The sequence below is a fragment of the Halichoeres trimaculatus genome, unplaced genomic scaffold, assembly GCF_033239565.1.
Source record: "Halichoeres trimaculatus isolate MK-OKI-2021-1 unplaced genomic scaffold, fHalTri1.1 fHalTri1_scaffold_15, whole genome shotgun sequence".
NCBI lineage: Eukaryota > Metazoa > Chordata > Actinopteri > Labriformes > Labridae > Halichoeres > Halichoeres trimaculatus.
Window position 1 is genome coordinate 8,995,517 of NW_027437193.1, and position 23,280 is coordinate 9,018,796.

Here is a 23,280-nt window from a genome sequence, read left to right on the forward strand (position 1 = left end):
ATCCCCCTCTCTGTTCTTCACTCTTTCTTTCCCTGCCCTACCTTTTACTCATCCTCCTTTCTCTACCACTCTTCTCTCTTTTAGTGTCTCTTTTTTCTTTTTTTTTTCTCTTTTACAGTCTGTCCTGGAGTCTGTCAGCAATAACACTGAGCACAGATTCAGTGCTGTGTCTGTTTAGGTTTTGAGTGAATGACTTTATGGTTGAGTAGAGCCTGACGCACAGTTTCTGTAGATGAATGGGTAAGAAGAAATAAAACATGAAGCTAAAGGTTTGAGCTCTTTATGAGAGTACTAAACGAGCAGATGGACACAGTGTGTTACATCAGACATGGAAAAGACTGGAGACTTAAAAAAAAAAAAACAGACATTTTCCTCTTGGTTTGTAGTCTCCGAGCTGAGGTACAAAAAGAAAAAAAAACTTCTGTTTTAGATTTATTTGAAAAAGTAAGCAGACAACTTTCTGTACACGTATCACCCTCTGTCGCCTCTTCTTATTTATGATGATCAATGATGAATCAGCATCAGATGGTCCGTTTCTCTACAGAAGTTTTATCCCGCTTATGCTGCATTCAAGACAAATTAACACTCAAATTTTGGACTTTCTCCAAGAACAAGTCAAAGTTTCTGCCGGCAAACTCGGGGATGAACTAAGCTGCTGTCTGGTGACTCACAAATAAAGCAGCATCTGTAGAGGTTGAATGGTTAAAAGCAACAAATAGTGTATCAGTCAGACTCTTATCAACAAAGCAAATTCTATCGTTAAGAAACTATTCCTTTGCAATCAGCTCGCATCATCATTGTGAAACAGAATTCAGTGGACATTGGATTATTCCACAACCAATAGGGAATATAAAGAGAGAGTGTGACAATTAATTCTCATTCCTGCAAAAAATAAATAAATAAAAATCTGAACTTAATAAAAAAAACTGTAAAACTGGGCAATATGACCTCAAATTGACATCACCAAAACTTTTTGGCCTCTTGCAGTGACACTATTATACCACAGTATCACACAGTGAACAGGGACCATGCATGTAAATCCATTGTGGCCCTCCTCGCCCCCTTTGAGGGTCCCATACAATGCTCATTTTCTGCAGTTTAATATGGATCATTGATGTCTTCATGAAATGGTAGTAACATGTTTTGGTCTAAAAAGCCAATAAATCAAGCACAGCAGCATTGTTTCCAGGCTCTCATAGCCCCTCTGTTCAGAACGCTCTGATTTAGTGGGCATGACCTTCATATGTAAATGAGCCACCTCTGATACCGCCCTGCTCTTCCACGTCACTGAGAGCGGCGCCACGAGCTCCGAGTGCACAATGTTTAGAAAACAGCAAAGCTCGTTTACCGTAGGGGAGGGGAGTGGGTGGGGAGGAGGTTCAGGGGTACCTGCTCTGAGGACCAGTTGGGTCAGACTTGCTCCTGATTGGTCAAGAAAGGGACTCGCTGATGTCGGCAAATCCCCAAAATTGAAACAGCTCGTTTTAGGTCAGGATTTTACATTCACAAGCACTACTTAGTACAGGTTTGTCATTAAATATCACATTTTGTGGGCTGGGAGGAAAGCCAAAGACCCACAAATTTCACTAAAAGACTTAATAAAAGACCTTTAACCAGCCTGCAGTATGACAATACCTGACTCATGACTATTCATGTAATTAAAATGTTTTCCCTGATCAAACTGAGCTGAAGGGAAATGATTTTCAATTATGACCACAAGCCACAGCCACAACCTGCTTCTGTGATATCTTGACTTAACGTTAACAGTTCAGCTGGTCATGACAGTAGTTAATCCATGATGTAAATATAAAAAGTGTGTAAACTCAACAAACAACAGTCATTACACCTTGGCCAGCCATGGTTTTTGTTTACACTTGCTGTTTGCACCTGAAGGCTTGCAAAGATTTGATTACAGGTGGGAAATTCCAACCCCAGACTTTGACTGGAACACAGCTTAAGCTTAAGACTCTCCAGAAAAAACCCAGTCTGTCTCATTCTGCACCATTTTTAAGCGCTTCAGGAACTAGCTGTTTGTTTTATCAAACATCAGAAACACTGAAAGACTTCCTGAAGTCCTCACACGCTTGAGAAATGACACAGTTTGATTGTTGGCTGTTAAAAATAACCTTGAAAGAGGAGAGAAGTGATTTCCTGTCACTAATGTTTGGGTTTGCGTAGATGTACTCTTACTTTCCATCCAACATCACTTTTTTCTTTCCACTTTGCTGTCGTCTTTGCGTTTTCTCCCTTTAGATTCTGTCTTCTACTTTTATTTTTTGCTTCTTTTTCTTCACACTGCTTCTCCATCTTCTCTTGTTACTTTAACCACCATTAATCTTTTTGTCTTTAAGCTCCCTCCCTTACCTTTCTTTCCTCCTGCTTCTTCACCTCCCTCCTGTTTTTCTTGAGTTCCCTCCATCTCTCCTCCTCCTCCTCCCTCCTCACTGATACACCTCTCTGCATATTTTCCCACCACACTCTACAATTACACTTAATGCCTCACAGAAAGCCACGCAGTAATGACGGCCTGGACCGTGCAACAAGACACACATGTGGAATATCAGACTGGAATGAAAACAGGAAATCATGTGGTGCACACACACACACACACACACACACACTCGATCAGGCAGAGAGCTACACACGCGCTTCCTTGAAAGAGTCTAAACACACTTGTGCACATTGCTGTGCACTTGTGTACCTTGCCAGAACCTGTCACTGTGAGTCCGTGGTGAATTATAAGGCAGGATGGATTGGAGCTGCAGTGCGGCCCAGACTGCAGGGGGAGTAACGCACACTAATCTCTCACCAGAGGAGTGATTCAACGCCAGCTGCTCCCTCTGCTTTCTCCAGACAGCGAGGAAAGAAAGGGGTGAGAGTCAGACAATCCAAACATATCACGCAAAGCCTTAGAAGAGTTCTCGTTGGAGCTCTGCGGGGCTGCAACTTTTCAGGACTTTTCCATCACTTCCCTCCAACACAGGAGGAGACCTTTCACCAACTCCAAATGTTTTTCCTTCCTGGTTTGTAAATTTTTTTTAAAAGGAGCTGACTGGTTTGGTTTTCCTGCAGGCGCTGCTTAAAAACAGAGGTAACAGAGAACTCTAAACAGAGACAATGAGCTAAATCAGGGGTGGCCAACCTGCGGCTCACGAGCCAGGTGTGGCTCTTTGCCTTTCGGTGTGTGGCTCTTCAATCCATTCATAAAAATATATATATATATATATAGTTATGAGTAGCTGTGTGTCGATCAATCTAAAATAGTGATAAACTGATGCCAACATTGGGATCAGTGTTGATCAATATTTGGGTGTACAGATTGATACTTAAGTTTCAGTTTCTCTTCTCTAGTACAAATTTAAACACACAAACAAAATTTGGAAATGTATTGATTTTCATTTTATGTCATTTCGTTTATGTGTGAGAGGAAGTGTGTTTGTAAGACCCCGTTTGTGACGTAGCTCTTTGCAGTACCACGGATATTTTTGTGGCTCTTGGTCTCTGACTGGTTGGCCACCCCTGAGCAAAACTGTTGTGAAAGGGATTTTATTTATGTGTCCCCAAAAATCATTCAGATTCCTCTGCCTATACTTCACCTTCAAATTAGTTTTTAGCAGAACTGATTCCAGTTTTTTTTATCTCGACGAGCAAAAGAATCAAAGAATAAAAGAGTCAAGAGCTAAAATCACAACAGTGCTTTACAAACTCCAACTTGGAGCCAAAAGGCTTCAATAAACTGTAAAAGCATCCACAGAGATCTGCGTGTTTCTTCCATTACCACTTTGCCTTCTCAGACCACCTGTCGATACCTGGACAAAACCTCTTCATGAACAATAAATCTTTGCTTTACATTTCTTAACCTGTAGAGTCTGAAACTGGCGCTCTTCTCCAAAAACTGTGCTCCAAAACCTGACAGGTCAGCTGGATGATGTGGACATGGCTTGGCCAAATTTTGGGCCAGACTTCAGGTAGAAAAGTTAGTGCAGTTAGAGATTGTACTAGAAATACAGATAGTAACTGAGTTTGGAAAGAGTGTGGTTGCTCCAATTTTGTCATCTTTTTACTGTTCCTAAAGAAGGAAGAGGAAATCTTCATCTTTTCTTTTGTTTTTGTTTCTAACATCCCAAGTTTGACATTAAAATCGTCTGTTAGCTGGACTTACTGGAGCATGAGGTGTAAGAATTAATTAAGAGTTTTTTTCCTTAAAAATATAAAGAAGTGATGCTAATGTGAGGGTGTACTGAACAACAACAAACTAAGCAAACAGGCCGTGGATAATTAACAGCTTATTATTTTCAAAGCACCAGGAAACACTCCAAACACTGAGGAGAAGCTTTTCACATCTTTTCTTTAGCTGGATTTTAAGTCAAAGAGGAGAAAAACAGACACAAAAGCACAAGAAGGCAATAGGAGAGTAAGGTAGAACACCAAAAGAGATAAAGAGGGATCAGTGACTGCAGAAAAACAGAGAACACAGAGGAGACAAGAGCCGGCTGGGAGAGGGAGTGAGAGGAGAGTAAAAAAGAGAGCTAGCAGCACTCATGAGCACTGCTCACACCATGTAAGGCTTTATTCAGAAACAAAGAAACAAGCCTTGAGAGCAATATCTCCAAGTGTCACATTCTCACCGTCTCCATGGTTTTAGTGTTTCCTGCTTGGCTGAAGCTGACTGCTGTTGTGATGAAGGCAGATGCTAGCGTAGGCTGAGCTGTTTGTGGGGAATCGTGGATTACAAAGGGCGCCGGGAAGCGGCGTAAACACGAGCCAATCAATCTGTGGTGTTTGGTGACGGCTTGGTTTTACCTCGGCTTGTTAAATCTTGTGCTACTTTTGCTGTTTGGTGCGTATGAATGCTGAGGTGTGTCATGTTTTTCAAAGTGTTCTTGTTTGGCGCTGATCCTGCAGACTGTCTCACTGAAGATATCAGGAGGTTCAAATAAAGGAATGAAGTATTTAGAAGAATTCTGACAAGCTGCTTAGAAGCAAAATAACAAAACGCTTCCAGAAGTTTCACTTCTTACAGCCAGGGGAACTTTTGAAACTATGAAAGAGCAGAATAAGAGAAACAGCAGCAGGACTGATGAGAGACTTCAAGTCCAGCTTGATGCTTCGTGTATAACAAAATCTGCTCCATGTTAATCTACAAGTGGACCTGCAGTCAAAACAAAACCTGTCTGCTCAGAAAAAGCAAAGAGAGGATAGCTGACTCAGCTCCCCAGAGGCAAACACGATCTGAGCACAGCTAATGAGGAACTTATTAAAATGATACTTCTCTCTAATCTCAGTCAGCACCGCTGTCTTTAAGACTGAACATCACAAATTCAAGAGAGGAACTAAATAAAAATCTGAAAAAGTTTTTATAAGTTGTGGATTCACTTTTGAAACATATTCCAGGTTCAAGGTTCTTTTTGAAGATATGTTTGGGGCGTGATTTTTCAGAGCATGGGGTAATTACGGTGGCCCTAAGAGCTCACAGTGCTGCAACTTAAGAAAACACAAGCAGAAAGACAAAACACAAACAAATTGAGAAAAGATCTTCATCAATTTGACAACCCGTGCACAGCATTTAGGAAACGTTCTGCAAAGACCACAACACAACACGTTAGAAAAACCTACTGAAAACAAACTGCAACACAATGGAAGTGTCTCCAGAGGACACTTAAAGGTGAAGCATATGTCCCAACATGCTTCTTGACGGGAATTTTCAGTCACAGCTCTAAAATGGTTTTCTTTCCATCAGTTGTGAAGGAAAATGAGATAAAAGTAAGTGTTTTTGATCTATTTAACATTGTGGTCGCATGATTCAAATATTAGCCTATCGCTGTGACTGAAAATCATAGACTGTATAAAACATGAATGTAGCCTCCGCGACATCACCCGTCTGTTCCTGAAACTGTGAAATGAAGCCAATCCGTGGACGCAGCCGCATTTGCTATGACGCCGGCTGCGAGTTCTTCTTCGAGCACCCACAGGTAGCCCGGTGGTCACGTGACCTGAGCTGTGTCTCTGATTGGGAAATCAAACGATCCTAATAACTTCTAAACCGCAAAGGTTGAAAAAAATTCACTCACCGTACAGTGTGTGCTGATAGTGAAATCAGCGTTTTAGACCCAAGCCGTTTTTGGAAACAGGCTGTAAATTTGCTTTTTAATGCTGTAAAAGTCTGTTTTTATGACTGGGTGTGTGCATGACTTCCAGTTTTTCTGCAGCCCGCCTCAAGCGGATTCTCGACGAACAGCAACTTTTAGCATTTCCGCACAGGCTTCATTTTTACTAACCGGATGTTCCCCCTTGCTGAAAATCTGCGTCAGCAACAAGAGTAAATGCACATGTGCATCACTTTTGAGTATCCTCTGGAAACACTTCCATTGTGTTGAAAATGCATTTGCAGCACGTTTTTCTAATGTGTTGTGTTGTGTTGTGGTCTTTGCAGCGTGTGTTTTCTAAATGCTGCTGTTGTCAAATTAAAGATGTTTTCTCAATTTGCTTGTGTTTTGTCTTTTGCATGTGTTTCTTAACTTTTAGCCCTGTGAGCTCTCAGGGCAGATAGGGTAGATAATGGGTGGACTAGGAAACTGGAAAGAGGGAGTGGATGATGATTTGTGGCAAGGCACTGTATGGGACAGGACACTGGATAAAGCAAGGAGCAGGGTGAGAGTTGGAAGTGATGTGGCAAAGAGACGGCTGGCTGGATTCAAACTCGGACCACCAGTATTTAGAATTTAGAGTTGGTTGTAATTTAGAATAAGTATTTAGAGGAAAAATTACCCAAAGTTTTCACACATCAAAGTTTATAAGTTGTCGCAAAGTTGTCAGTGCAAGATGTCTTGTAAAGTTATATATCAGCAGTAGCTGCAACTGGCATGAGCACCTAAAATGCAAAGTGCCACAGTGTAATATGAAACTTGCAGAAAGTTTACCAGAGACAAACCTTTAAGCTTAATAACTATGAATGTATAGCACTTGATGGCCGACCTCTTCAGTTAATGTTATTATAAACAGATTTTAGACTTATACTTTAGACTGATGTTATTTTATGGGTCTAGGTAAATCAAAACTGACTGAACACATCCACACACATAATAACATACAGCAGGTGGTCCTGTCCAAACTTCCTGATCCAACAGGAAGACATCAAGTCATTCTTGTTAAACAGAGGAGAGCTTGACTCCAATCTAAGGACAGAGATGACAGGAAGTGATGATAAAGCTTATTGCTGTGTTTTTATGGGACAGAGAAAGAAAGAGGGGCTGATCTGAAGATGTGCTAGTGTTGTAGGCAGATTATATTTCAGGATCTCTCAAAGAGTCAGAGAGGAGATGAGAGAGAAGAACATCTGGTTGTTTGTGTGCTGGCGTTCCCCAGGGCTGAGAGGAGGACTGAACTAATCTGATCAAAGAGAGAGCGGGAGGATCATCAGCGGGAGAAACCACACCCCCTCTACGCCGAGTCAAAGCAGACATGTTGCAGGCACGTTGCGTAACACCATAACAGGTTAAATTAATAATGGTTGTCAACAGTGTCAGAGAGTCTAAATTTGAACTTGGTGACAACCTGCACTGCAGCTTTGTCAGACAGTGTTTGTACATCGCTCCCAGAAATGATTTTGTTGGGTACGTTTCTCAGTCTAGTCACAGTGAAGAGTTGGTCTTTATTCCTGACACTGTCTGGAGATGCAGGCTGTATTTATGATGGGCTGCATTTGATCTCAGAAGTCTGAAATTTGGAGATGCCGATTGAATAAGTCATCCAGAACGCCCCAAGAAATCCAAACTCCAACTTGGAAACCCTGACAAACTGTTGTAACCCTCAGCTTGTGTATCAGGAAGATGAAACATCCAACTTCTGAGATAAATAGAACACGCCATCCATCAGCTTACACCCTTTGGGGAACATGAATCTTAAAGTTATGTTGCTAATTTACAGCTAATGCTTTACTTTAAACTGTCAACCTTCACCTAACGTCTTCTCAACCTTTTGTTCAGCAGGGTGTAGTTACCGAATAAACTGGAGCACTGTTTGTGACATTGAATGAAATTCAAAGTTTTAATTTTGCACAGATACGGTAAAAAAAACTGTAACTTTGTTGACTGTTTGAATCTGGGTGTGATTTACTCCACTAGATTCTCAGAGGCTACGTTAGAGAAGTAGCTTTGGCAGACATTTGGCAGTTATTCGTAGAAATCTGTGACATCTCTGTCAATGTGCTGTGTAAGAAGAGTGACATTTAAGTAACATTTTTTTTTGACCAGCCTTTGGTTTACTTGTATGATAATCAGTATCTTGAGAGCAATGCTCTAACCTCCAGAGAAAAGGCAGAGTTCTCAGTGTGTGTGAGTGATTCTATGAACAGGGGTACATTTCATGTCCATGGGGTAAACCTATCAATTTTACCAAAGATTAATCTCAAGCAATGACCAATTTCACAGTGGGTCTTTAGGGGATACTTTCTTTTCATTTAATACAGAAAGTGAACAGGTTCCATACTTTATTTAGCAAAAAATGCAAATCATAGATTGGAATTTGCAGTTTTTGTGCTGTTTGAGTTCTCAAATGTCAAGTGTGCTCTTCAAAATTAACACTAGGATACATGTTTGTGAATATTATTTTCAGTGTTGTTTGTTCAAAATAATCATTAAATTAAACCTTTTAAAAACTGTTTGATTAATTTATATGGGTAAAATAATTCACTTTGTACGTCTCCGAGAAATCTGTGTCAACTGTTTTACCCACTGAAAAAAGGCCTATAAATCAGCAATGGTTTGATCCAGTCACATGACTTAAATCAGATGAGGTCACATCCGTTGTGGTGGCATGTTTTAACTCCTCCTCATCAATATTTCATCAAAATGATTGTCTGTACAGTAAACAGACTGGCCTTTTTATTTTTTTATAATTTTATTCTATATTTTGCATTTTGCCGAGCAAAACAGTGTTGTTTAACAAACTCTGTTATAAGATATATTGTTTTGGCATTTATTTGGGATACATTATGGTTGTGAAATAATTGAACAACAGAAAAATAATCATTAGATTTATCGTCCAGTTAATCGTTAAATTAGTCGACTAATCGATAAAATAATCGCCTGATTAAACGTTTTAAAAATGATCGTTTACCCCCAGCCCTACTGTACATGGTGCGCTTTAATGTTCGTCATTTGTGTTATCAACATTTTTCTGCCGTTCTTACTATAGATGTTAAAATGACCAAACTGTGAAGACAATGTTCAGAAATATGAGGTGATTGAGGTCAGGTGGAGCCATGGTCAAGGTCTGCAGTACAAGAGCCAAAAAAACTTCAGAAAACGTCATCTGTGTTGCCCATCATAAAATTTAAGAAACAGGTTTGTCCTGTCTACTGAGTTACATCTGATTTTTGTGCCACAATTCTTTTAAATTTTGGCTGAACTGTAATAAAAATCATGAGACACAGTGAGTGTAGTTTTGCATAGAAATGTTGAATAACTCTAATTTAGTAAAATATGGATTTATGTTGAAAAATAGTCACAACTTTTTTTGCATAACACAGTTGACAAATGCTCATAATTGTCTTAATTACTTAATTTTTTAAGAATCCATTAGAGCTTAAGCTTGCAAACTAATGAATTTAACATATTCCATGTGTATCGTTTGCATCAAATTGAATATGAAGCAAAAAGAGCACATATTTTTTCACTTTTTTGTGTACCTGAAATGTACCACTAATTATAGAACTGCTTATGTGCAAAAAAGGTCAAAGGGCTTCTCTTAAAATATCAGCGCAAAGACAAAGGCGTTGATATTTCTGAGTATAGATTATATAAACGTCTCTCCTTCGCTTGACTGGATTACAGTTTCACTCTGATTTTCAGTTCAGCACTCATCACTTTGATGTCAGCTGCAGCTCTGTAATCTCATCCAAGCATCTCTTTTTATTTGCATTGTGCTGCGTTCTGTGTAAAGCCGAGCAGTAAATGTTGCCTCCGCTGCTGTCACACCAAACAATAAAAAAGTGGAGGGAAAGCGGGTTGTCACACAGACAGTTGACCCAGATAACGGGACCCCTCTGCTGCGTTTGAAAGTCTTTTAGCTCCATTATTTTCTGTCTGGGTGTAGAGGCAGCATTGTGCAGGGTTGTGTTTTTCCAAGCTCAGACGCGACTGCAGAAAGAGCTTACAGAAGAAAAGCACTTTTCATTTTAGTGGTGACTTGACCTGGACAGATTACTCTATTATTAAAGGTGCGTTAGCCTGTTAGCGAGTGTTTGGGATTGAGCTGTATGTGAGCTGTAGATTATACATAAAACCTCTGAATGCAGTCAGGATGACAGATTATTGAAGCATGTCTACTTTCCATACTCCCCTTCCTTTCTCTTTCTTTTTCTCTGTATTCACTTTTCTGTTGATCTGAAAGTGTCACAGCGCACTGAGCCGCGATCATGTTCAGCTTACTCAGCCTCCAGCTTTTACACACAGCAACACTGGCAGCAGAATGCTTCGTTTGCTTTCTATCACATTATTCAATTAAGAGGCACGGGCTTAAAAGACTGCACTGTATATGCACCACCACAGTGAGCAGGAGTCTGCGTCTGTGCTGACTTGGCTCCACTTGACAACAGTTGCATCCCCACCTGTTCTAAATCATCGACAAAAACAGTCGCAAGACGATGGTGCTACCAAACACTGAGCTGTCTCTGTCCTTTCTCACTTTTACTGAATTAATTCTAAGTCTGCAGCTGAAACCCAACTTTCTGAGAGCTTCTCACCTCCATTCAGGGAGCCGTTGAGGGGTAATACTGTTGTGATGGCATCCTGACTGTCCTGCAGCGCGGTCCCATCGGTGGCGACCTCCGGATCCTGCAGGCTTTCATCTTCCACAATGTGTAGCTTGTCCTCATCATCTGAGTCTGAACTGGCCTCCAAGCCATTGTTGAATTCTGTCACTGCAGAGAAAGAGGAGACAGAGATGGAGAGTTTTGAAATCTGTACCACTTCACTTTTTATTCTGATTTCCACTGCGGTGGAGCCAGCAACCTGCTGCTGCTGCAATCAGACTTGATTAACATTTAGGATGCAAAATACAGAGAACTAACAGCAATCACTGAATGCAAAACACAACATGAGTGTGCTTAGCAGCTGAGCTGCATGCAAAAGAAACCTTTCAATGAGCCTCAGTAGGAAGGAGTCCAGTGTTACTGCCCCCCTTCTGTGTCCCTACTAACACTTGAGCACCCTCATGGTTAACCTAAAGAGCCTTTGAGCTCTGCATAATAGGTCCCACAGGAACACACACAGTGAGGAAAAAGCCACAACAGAAGAGTTACTGTAAAGGAGGAAGCGTGTTTGAAACTGAGTTGTGAAAACTATAAATATGAGGATGTAAGTGTTCAAGCTTCAGCTGCAGACATTTTCATGTGAGAGGCTCTGTGAGGATTTAATAAGTGATCGTAAAATAGTCTCACTTTAATATATCTGCCTGTTAATAATCCACAATTTAAAATCAAGTGTGGCCTTTTTTAAATTGTATTTCTTACATTGTCAGGTCAGATTTTCCCAAGAACACAAATTTACATCAGTAGACTTAAAGTTCCTTTGATGACACTTCGCCGGCAAAGTTTAGCAATGAGAAGCAAAATCTGCCATTTTTCTTGGGGAAAAGGATTTCTTGGATTTATTTTGTAGTAGTGTCAGACACTGGAGCTGAGCTGTCAAAAAGAAACAGGATGTAACAGCAGAAGAAAGCTAAACAATAGAGTGACAGAACACGGCTGAAACTGAGTTTATAAAGTTTACTTGTTGCCATATTTCAAACAATGACTCTACTTAACTACAAATCACTTTATGGCTTTAACAAGAAAAGTAGTGTAGTGTATTCCAAAACAAATGTATGTCTCAGCAAGAGTCACGTCTTTACAGCAGTGTGTGATGATGCCTGTGGTGCTTTTTCCCAGAAAACACGATTCTAGCCAAAGGTGTCACTGCTAACACCAAATGTAAAGTGTTCACAGAGCCTTCAAGGTAAGAAATGATAAAAAATGACTAATTTCTAAGCCAACTAAATGTGAACTCATATTTTAACTAGTAACTTGTCTAAAGGTGAGAAAACCCAGCAACAGGTCATAGAGAGACATAGATACTAAGTTCCTCATAACCAGAAAAAAACAAAACCAACTTTTCTAGGGAGCTTTAATGCAAAAAGGCCTCTTTTAGGTGATATCAAAGAAAATCTGTCCAAAAATATTTTCCATGATCTCTTATCACAAAATTCAAATTTGTGAGCCAGACGTCTCAAAACCACATTACCAGAACAGTTCAATTTAACCCTGACCACAGTAAACCAGGTCTCATGCCTTCACGTTTTCTTCCATCACCACTTTGAAAAACATAATCTTCATCACATCGATCAGTCTGAGACTGGAGGTACACACATTTCTTCCTCTCACCATACACAGAGGAGACATAAACGAGGACAAACGGCCGCCACAGGGCAGAATAATCACTTGTATATCAGCCTCAGAAAGCAGATCTATTTCACACACTGCTGCAGTTAGTGAGTTTGTCTGAGGGGTACAGCCTTTAATGGGCGCTCAGGGTGAAAAATGGACCAACAGAGCTGGTCTGAATACACTCAGCAGGAGGTGTGTGTGTACGTGTGTGTGTTCAGAACAAAAGTTTTGGATGATGAAGACGTGTAGGTGTACTGGGGTTAAGTGATGATGATGCAATAGATATTTAATTACTTTCTCACTGTCGGCACGTGTGCACTTATGACTGTGTGTGAGTGCAAATGAGTGTGTGTGACTGAGAACAGTGTGTGAGAGGGTGTGTGTTGAGTCCCCGCAGGGAGCTGTGCGTCTTTGTGGAGGTGCTGAAGACGCCTAATGAGGAAGAAAACTCGGGTTGTTTGTTCACAGGTGACAGGTGCACACACAATGAGCAACCACGCACACACAAACTCAAGTCCCAAACCACAATACATGCTGTGTGTGTGAGTGTGTGTGAGTGTGTGTGTGTGTGTGTGTGTGTACTTCTGACTCTCTCATCATGAAACTAGAAGCAGTGTCAGGTTGCACCGTTACCCACTTGCTCAGACGTACACCTTTGCAGCACCAAATTTTGCAGACATGATCACACACACCTTCAGTAATCCACCTCCATCTAGGACACACCCTTACATACACACACACACACACACACACACACACACACACACACACGCACGCACAAACACAAACACACAGCGTCTGACGTCACCCCTCCAGGAGTGATGCAGTGGTTTCCTGAGACGATTCTGTCACAGCCCCAGACAGACGGGTGGAGCTTGGAATGTTGAGAGACTGTGTGAGAGTGTGTGAGAGTGTGTGTGTGTTTGTGTGTGTGTGGGGCTGAGATCGATGCCCGTCTGGATCAATGTGAGAGGCAGGAGAAGAAATGAGGACTAGGAGAAGCTGTTGTTTTAATACAGATGAAGAGGAAACTATATCAGGATGTCTTCTGCTGGTCGGTGTTTCTCATCTTTGAAAGTGTCGGACATCAGAGATCGTCTGAGAACAAGACAGCATGGCTCAGTGCCACTTTAATACCATAATACCTGCTCATATAGGTGGCATCTCACAGACACACAGATGGAGGGATGTAAGGATAAGGAGTCAAAGTTGGGCAGCATTACTGATTCGTATTTATTAATCAGTCTTTTTTAAGGATTCCTCCTTTTTGAGGAGTTTTTAAGCTAGTCTTAAAACAGACGACAGTCATCACTCACACCTTTTCATGACCTGAATAAGTTCATAAAGCGACCACAAGAAGGCAGATTTAACACCCATAAACGTGTGCACACAGCGGGTGTCAGATAAGTGACGAACAGCACCCTACCAAACGGTCATTTTCATCATTTTCAATGACAAAGATTCATAGTTGGTGATATGTTTGACTGTAAGACAGATTTTTCATTTACTCACTAATTTCACACAAGCTTAAAGTTCCACACAGGCAGACTGCACAAACCGAAACCCAAGGGACTGTTTATTTCTTGTTTTCAGTAAAAAACGCTTCCTAGACTTAAATATGAGTCACATTGACCTGACATCTTAAATGTCTCATTTTAAGATATCAAAAGATGCACATGAGGTCTGAATTGATAGTGAAGAGTGGAGGTGCGAAAAAAATATTGTATCCCGTTCACCTGTGATAAAATATTCCATCCATTCATTTTCTTAACCACTTATCCTGTTCAGGGCGCGGGTAGCTGGAGCCTATCCCAGCTGTCACTGGGCGAGAGGTGGGGTACACCCTGGACTGGTTGCCAGCCAATCACAGGGCTGACACACAGACAGACAACCATTCACGCACCCACCTAGGGACAATTTAGAGTGCTCAATTAACCTGGTAAGCATGTTTTTGGACTGTGGGAGGAAGCCGGAGTACCTGGAGAGAAATATTGATATTTCAATTCTTAATATTAATATTTTTGTTGAAAAAAAAAATCATTTTTTAGGTAAGTTGGAAAGTCCAATACATCTCCCGCACCTCCAGTGAGGTAGATGGCGCCAAAGAGCTACTTCGCTGTGTGTTACCCATAAACTGTATGAGACATACAATCTCAAAATATATTCAAAATATTTTATCTCTAAACTTGATGATGTGGGATTTGATGCCATAAACATCAATGTTTTCTCTCTTTTCTTGGGTCAGTTGGTTTAAAATCATTTAAGTTTAATTTTTACAGTGTAGTAGACTAATAAACTAATAATCAGTCATGTTTTGCAAAGTATTTGATTGATTGATTGATTTTTTATGTGTAACATTGGTTACACCAAGTGACTTATCAGTTTTACCAACTGGACACTTCTTTTGCCAGATATTTTTCTTCAGCATTAGTTTAAAGTCACAGTAGCGTAAGTGACAAATTTGACACACTTTATTTTTTCAAGTTAAGTGTATGAAACTCCGCATCTGACTTTCTTTATTTAGAACACAATAAAATAGAAGACTTGCTTTCAATCAAATAGTTAACTGTGTAGAATATCGCAATATATCACAATATTGTAATATAGTGATATTATTGTATTGTGACCCAGGTATCCCGGTGCATATGGAATCGTGAGGCTCCTGCCAATACTCACCCCTAGTGGAGAGGAAAACAGAATTACCTGCTGTATTTTATGACATATTAGGACTAAATATAAAAGCCTCCCTCATCATTTAAATGTAACAAAATTTATATATCATTTTTGATATCTGCAGCCATGATCTTTTGAATTTTATTTTTCTTCAGAGTGTGGTTTTCAGTTTATTATCTGTCATTACATTATGACCACCTGGGTTCTGTCACCTCTGTCAGATCCAGCATGTGTTTCAGTAATCTGAGCTCCGGCAGCTCCTCTCTTAGATCAGATAAAACAGGCCTTTTCTCCTCATGTGCATCAGTGAGCTTTAGCTGCTCACGATGCTGTCCTAACTTCACCTGATTTTCTTTCCTGGAACACTTTAAAGTTACTAACAAATGCAGAAAGGGAACATCCAGTCAGATCATTTCAGTTTCACTTTTTGAGGTCTGAGCGTTAGAATTTGACAACTTTTCAAACTTGCAAAGGATTGAAAAGAGACAACTGTCTCTCTGTCCAGTTTAAATACAGCAGTACTGCCCTCATTGTGTCTCCTCTTCAGTCAAATTATCTCATTAACAAGCCATCTCTAAAGCTGTGAAGAGCATCTTAATTCCCTTTCTCTGAGTGAAATGCTGAACAAAATTGTGCATAGAGCAAATATGAAATTTAAAATATTAATATAACGTACATGATGTCAAGCTGGAGTAATCGCAGCTCAGCTCTCACAGAGGTATTTCAGTCGGTCTAATTGTCTCAACTAAATGTAAATTCTGTTTTCTGGCTTTGTATCGATCCTTCGTTCCTCTGGAGGCAGTGAAACATTAAAGTGAAACATAAACTGAGCTGAAACCAGCTCTGTGTCCTGAGAAAGCCGACTGCAGCAACATTAAACCTCATCCCTCTCTTCTGTCTTTGGATTCAGTTACACACTGATCGGGTTAGCAGGGTGAGGATGCTGTGTGAGCTTCAGTGGCATTAGATCTCAGGATTTCTGGGTAATGAAGTCAGAACCAGAGAAGCTGTCCTACATTCAGAGTTTTTCAACATCTTGTGAAGCTCTAAGGGAATCTAATGATAAATGAAGAAGATATTAATGTTTATCAAGGGTGCAGTTACACTAATAACAGATAGATGGCAGCACTGAACACACAAGGGAAGAGAAAATGACTTCCAAACTAACTGAGTGTAAACACAGACTCACAGAGGTCTTGCCAGAACTTTCTGTGTGAGTGTTTGGAGGGAGTGGGGGGTGTTTGTCAGACAGAGAGTAGAAACCTGTCCACATCATCCTGACAATGTGTGAAGTCAACTGTTAATCGTCCATCTGGTGGATCTGTGAGGAGAGGCCGGCTCAGAGAGGAGGAGGTTAGTCTAGACTTTAGCATTCCTCTTTTTCCACCTTTCCCACCGTCCATCTGCTCCAGAGTTACCTCTTTCAGATTCACTTTACTTTATGATTACACACAGCATTTCTACTGTTATGAATCTTAAAACTGTTTTAGAGTATCATTAATGGGGATTTTTTTTCTTTGTGAAATAAGTGAGAAAATCTAAAAGGCTTGGTTCTGCATTTTGAATCTTTAATAAACAGCTAAGTTCTCAAAACTTAAGTAGAGAGCCAAAAAGCTCCAAGAAATACATAAAATAGAAAAAAAAGGCATCAAATGATCAGATTTTAGTTTTCAGTGATGTTTTGTTTTTTGTGGCAACGTCAAAATGTTCACATCTATTTATAAGAAACAAATACCACTCCTGTTTAGACTGATTGAATTTTCCAGTTCACTGCCCACAGCGTTGTAAATATCAGGCTGAAATTTCCCATGAATTAATACCAAGAAAAATTCACAAAGAGACGTATGATGGAACACTAAGACAACGGAAATCCCAATATCCTGTCCACCATCATCTGTTATCTAACCTTTATTTCATGAGGAAGGCTGACTGAAATCAAAAAATCTCTGCAGTAAGATCTAAACAAAGGAGCAGCACCACAGACAAACAAATACCATGATACAGTGAAAGTGGGAATAAACAAATTAAAAATACTGAATGAAATAGGTTTTAATGTTACTGCAGTAAAAACACTGTGCTGTAAATCTGTGTCTCGTGTCACAGCACACATCTGACCTTCAGTCACAGACAATAAAAATAGACATTTACCTCAATCAACATTTTTATTTCATTAATAAGAAATGCTGTAGTTTACAGCCAGCAGCAGAGTGTCTGACCTCTCCTGTGTCACTATTAGTTCAGCTTCAGATTCAGGTCACATTAATTTTATTATAAGACAAGAACAAGAACAAGAAACATGCCAAAACACGATTAAATAACAGCACCATCTCTCTCTGCACAGAGTGAGTCAGTCTGCACCAGGACACGTGACCCTGCAGGGGAAATCATGTGTGCCTCTGACACACCACAACACAGACTGGACCACATGGTCGCTAACTGGGTCAAAGGTCAGCGGCTGAGCAGCAGGAAAAAGGAGAGGGAGGAAGATGGAGGGGAGCCACAAATAGAGGACAATCAGTACAGTGCTGATGGTCTTAATCTAACGTCCGGTCAAATGTCAGACACACTTTTCAGTTATTCTACCTTAAAAACAGCAATGTCACCAATATCATTCCTTCTGCCTCCTATTTTTTAAGTATCATATAAATCATGACTTAGTCTGTTGTATTCTATTTGCAGTTGGTATTTTCTGTACCCTCTCAAAAACAGAGGCTTGCAACCAAAGAATTTCACACCACTGTTACTTGAACAATTAAACAAATTCACAATGTGCTGCTCATAAACATAACATAAAAAAAAACATAATAAAAATAATTAAGCTTGAGGTCAAATGAGCTACAAAAAGAAGTGCAAGAACAACACCACACTAAAATGCAAAGTGCATTGAAAGATCAAACGAATGCACAAGTAACAGCCATCAGTGGCAAGAGGAGCCGCCAAAGTGTTTTCAGCAATCCTGTTAAATTAATGAGATGAAAAACCAACATGGATCATTTTTATATCTCAGTGTGATTTGTTATTTGCAGCTGCACAACAGTGTATTGTTGATCAGGACAGCTGAGCTGATGATTGTGTGAGATAGATAGTGGAGGTTTGCTGGAGATATTCCACTTCCTCTTGATGAGATAGAACACAAGGTCATAATAGTTAACTAAAACGAAACTAAAAACGAAAACTAAAATTTTAAATACATTGCAGTTAACCCAACTAATAAAAACTACAAAAAGAAAACAAAAACGACAAGTAAACTAAAACTGTATCTAGTGTTCACAAAACTAACCAAAACTAACCAAAATAAAGGACAAAATGTCCTTCGTTATCGTTTTCTGACAATATTGATAGCCTTTAGGATTTGACTCAATCCGCCACATTTTCCCAACCAATTTTACGACAGTTGTCAGTGGCGTACAGCACCATCATGGCGACGTACTGGGACGTGCTTGTTTACTGCACTGACTGGCTGTGCGCTGTGCTGTGACCAAACGTAGTGGAGCAATGAATCAGAGCATCTGTAAAAGTTTAATTTCATGTGAGTCTGACTTTATTGTTACAGAGTCCAAGTTTCTAATTATTGAAGCTCATGTTATATTGTTTTATATAATTTATGTTTATATCTATTTATATCTATAATATTAAGTTTACATTATTTTCTAGTGTTTAAGGCAGCAGCCAACAGTTCAGTATCAGCATTGACTGAGCAGTGAGCATGATGTTGGACTTGAAAATAAACAGTATGACAAAATATTTACTGTGAACTTTTTGAATCCTGCACCTGGTTAATAAGGTATGAAAAAACTAAAACTAAACTGAAATTAAACTAAAACTAAGCCTTGTTGCAAAAATTAAAAACTAACTAAAAGTTAACTATAATGACAAATCCAAAACTATTATAACCTTGGTAGCACACTCGTGAGGACCCTTTACTCTTGACCTCTGATGTGAACCTTGTAGTAAAGCTCCATCATCGTCTGGTAATAGTTGGAACATTTCCATACAGACTTCAGTGAAGGGCTCACTGACTCACAGCTTTGCTACAAAACCACCAATCAGCTCTGTTTTACATGGCTTCAGCTTGTACAGGTAACTAATAGAGAGCGAGTAAGTCATCACCACTTATCATTAACTGAGGACTTGATGAAAACCTGCGCCAGCTGAGGAAACACAAACACACGAACACACACATCTCACTGGCATAAATGAAGCTCTTCTGTTTAGGACACGTTGACTGAAAAAGTGTGCGTGAGCAAAACATCAGACAGCGTGACAACACCTCAACTAGTCTGCTCTGTGTGTGTGTGTGTGTGTGTATTGAACCGGTGCAGCTGTGCAATGTGGGACATCTGCCAAGTCCCTAACAGACAATTACCCCACTGTGTGTGTGTGTGTGTGTGTGTGTGTGTGTGTGTGTGTGTGTGTGTGTGTGTGTGTGTGTGTGTGTGTGTGTGTGTGTGTGTGTGCCCACAGCACACCAAACACAAGAGTGTACATCACCATAGCTGTCTGTCTGCTACTAGATGTGACCAGACTTTAACATGGTGAGCAGCTGCAGAGAGAGTCAGCCCTCTTAAAGAGACAGGCACACGTTTCCTCCAGAGCTAATTGTTCTGAGGATGAGGAATGTTCACTCAGAAGCATCAAAGTTTTTGATTTATCTTTTTTTTTTTTTCTTTAATCAATACAGCTTTAAAGTTTACTTTTATCATCATCATCATCTTACTCATACTTCATTTAAATCTCTCCTTGGAGAGTCTTTTGCTGATACTTTTACAGCCTTTTAAAGCTGCTCTTTGATGGGCACAGTGATTCACAGTACACAGCAGATACTTGTAATTTGAACAGCAAAAATGTACAGTGAGTGATATATTTTACTGTTTTTAGCAAGTAAGATAACATTTTCAACAGAAAACACTGCCTCCACAGGTGCAAGTCTAAATCTGCAATGAAAGGAAGGATATTGATTTGTCCACAGGGGGCGCCAAAACTGAGACGAACAGGAAATTCTTCATAATAGCTTTAACAACTTCTCAGAACCCAAACCACACCTTTGAATTTCTTTTTTTCTCTGACATAGGTGCAAAATCTCTGTTTCATTTTATAATGGATGGAAACATCACAAATGTAATAAATCAATATTTGAAGCGAAAACCAGCCAACATTTAGAATTTTCCATTAATCATATAAGGAAAAATTGGCCTATGCAAAAGTTGTGTTTGCTACCTCTGGTTGAGTTTTTCCAGAATTTATAGATTCAAGGATGAAAACATTTTTCAAGCAATAACAGATCAAATTTGCCAGATTATGCTTTTTAATAAAACATTGATGTGTCGTATTTTACAGATTCGAGCACTTCTGCTTCATGACTAGTTTCATAAACCAAATTATGACATATGACAAGTAAATAAGTGGAATTATCAGTTTTATTATTTGAGTCCTCTCTTCATAATCAAAGAGCATTCTGTAAATTTACAAAAAAAAAAAAAAAAAAAGCACTGATCTGGATGCAGTCCCTGTGTAAGTCTCTATAAAGCAAACAACCCTGCTCATAAAAAGCTTCCTGAAGTAGACGAACAGTTTCTGGAGAGAAATACAGAGTGTCAGCTGATTTGCTCTGCAGATTTAAACTTCTCTCTTATCTGTAGTCCACAGTGGAACAGGAACTACTTCATTTTTATGCATAAAAAGAAATCAACCGTCAAATTGATCACCAGGTATAAAACGCACCGCAGACACCTATAAGAATGAAAATCTTCTTAACAGCTCTGTCCTTCAGGAGATGTTCATTAATTGTACATTAAATTAAAACAGTTAACATGTCACTGCATCTCGGTGCCCTCCAGGTTATAAAACAACTACATCAATGTAAAAAAAAAAAAAAACAGCCTTGGTTGCAGGACTGGAAGTTGTTAAGTCTGAAGCACTGACTCATACTCCTGAGGTGTCTGTTAAAAGTCGACATCATGAGGTAAGAGTGGGGCTGCGTCATCCACACAGACAGGAGAGGAGGGGCGTGGCTCTTTGGCACAGCACACCGGCTTTCCATGCCCACCTCTCCATAATAAAACCCAGAGAAGAAGAAAGTGTACATGCACTGCACTGCAGAGCTATAAATGCACCAGCTACACACACACACACACACACACACACACACACACACACACACACACACAGATGCAGGAAAGCCCCTCTAGTTGCAGCCAGCAACGAAAGCCAGAGGACAGGGCAGCCCCTTGTAAGAGACTCAGCATCTGCCACACGTGTGTTCAGATAATGTATATATAGATGTGTGTGTGCGCAGGCGTGTGAGTGTGTGTGTGTGGTCTCAGCAGTGGCAGAGAAACATAATACTTAAGTGTGCATATGTATTTTTAATAACTGAACAATTAATCTGTACAACTCTCTTTTGTTCTTCACTGAAGCTTAGAAATGTGTGTGCATGTATGTGTTTATTTGTGTGTGTGTCTATGGAGCAATCAGGACTCTCCAGCTGCTTCCTGCACAGCCCAGGTGCTCAATCAGACCCAGCCAGACCTCTCTCTTCTTCTGTCTCTCTGATTGCTGGGTCGGGCCCTCAGCACACAATACGAGGAACTATTGAAAATCTGAAGTGCCTGATTCGACCTGTTTGATCCGGAAAGGAACTCACACTGAGAAAAATACTTTCACCCTTAATTGGACCCTAGCGGCTGCTATTGCTCAACATGCTGACATGTTCACAGGGACAGTGTGAAAATATAAATCTAGGGTAACTATATTTTATCACTTTAACATCTTTTTAACATTACGTACCAACAATTAGCGCAGCTTAGCAACTGAGCTTTGTTAGGAAGAGACAAAACCTGAGAACCAGCCTTGAAGTTTCACATTAACCTCTTAAGACTAGACACGCACCAATCGATCAGTGCTGATTTCCTTAATTTTGGGGGATCAGTGATCAGCCCATCCTAAATATTATATACCTCCGGGAATGTCTGACAACCAGCCATTGTCGCTTTTTGTTCTGAGACCTAAAACTCAGGATTTATTTATTGGTTGTTTCAGTTAAAACATTACTATTTTATTGTTTCACAGGATTTTCAATAAAATGATTGGAACATTGAAGGTTTATGCTGTCAGTTATTAAAAAATTAAAATATAAAAATCAGTATCAGCAGGTCAGGCTTTTTAAGGATGGGTGATCGGCCAGGAATTGTACCCCAACTTAAGACCCAAGCTTTTGTCTGGTGTGCAGTTTCTAAGAAACCTTGCCATTTGGAATTAGTAAGACCAAATGAGTATAACTAAACGTGGTCATTGAACAGGAAGTCTGATTATTTGTGTTATGGGTTGATCTAAAAATGTTGGGGTTATTTTCTCTAAAATGGGTGTAACGTTGTGATATCACCAAAAGATGATGTGGGCAGTGTCCCTAAATGTGGCTTACAGGTTAAAGTTTTGAAAAATTAAGTATCATGGGTCTGAGATGCAGAAATATAATGTCCACATATGTGGACACTGCATCTTAAGAGGTTAAATCATTCTTACTATTTTGAAGTGTCTCTCGTAACAAAACTTAGTTATGTATCTCACAACAACACATGTTTAATCAGCAACTAGCACATGTACATTATTTTTCTTATTACATGTAATGTGGTTAGCAAGCAGCTTTCTGGTCCCAGGTTCCTGGTTTCAACTTCATATTCAGTGAAAAGGTGATTTGAATGCCCCTCATACAGTCCATTTAGCCCAACAATACTCTGAAGCTGATTTTTTCGTTTCTATTCCACATTGTCACTTCCTCCTCATTCCTGCTTCATCAGACCCACTCGCTGTCTGTCTCTCCACTAGAGGCCCTCTGAATGTTTTCTCCTCTCCCAGTCACCTCACTTCACCAAACAACCCGCCCTTCCTGCCCTGCAATAACCTCTTTTCCCTTCAGGCCCAGTCACCTGACCTTTCCACTCACTCACTCACCTGCTTCACATTTCCTCAAATCACCCCGGTAATACAAAGAGCTACATTTCCACTGGTGCTCTGCTGCCGTGTTGTCAAAGTCACTTCTGTTTTCTATTTGCTTTCTACCCTCTCAATCTATGTTGTCTGAGACTTCAAACCTCAAATGTGTTTTATGTTCTCTGATGTGATCCAGCTTTGGATTTTCTGCTTTCCCCTTTACACTTCCCCTCTTGTTTAGGGGCTTGTCTGGA

At 40.0% G+C, this 23,280-nt stretch overlaps 1 protein-coding gene across 2 annotated transcripts in view; it reads right to left on the reverse strand.

Moving 5' to 3' along the window:
- zeb1a (zinc finger E-box binding homeobox 1a) overlaps positions 1-23,280 on the reverse strand; it is a 72,688-nt gene that overhangs the window by 13,388 nt on the left and 36,020 nt on the right. For both annotated transcript variants that reach the window (XM_074688434.1, XM_074688435.1), the window contains exon 2: positions 10,745-10,921. In XM_074688434.1, coding sequence (XP_074544535.1) covers positions 10,745-10,921 — 177 coding nt within the window. The remainder of the gene's footprint in view (positions 1-10,744; positions 10,922-23,280) is intronic.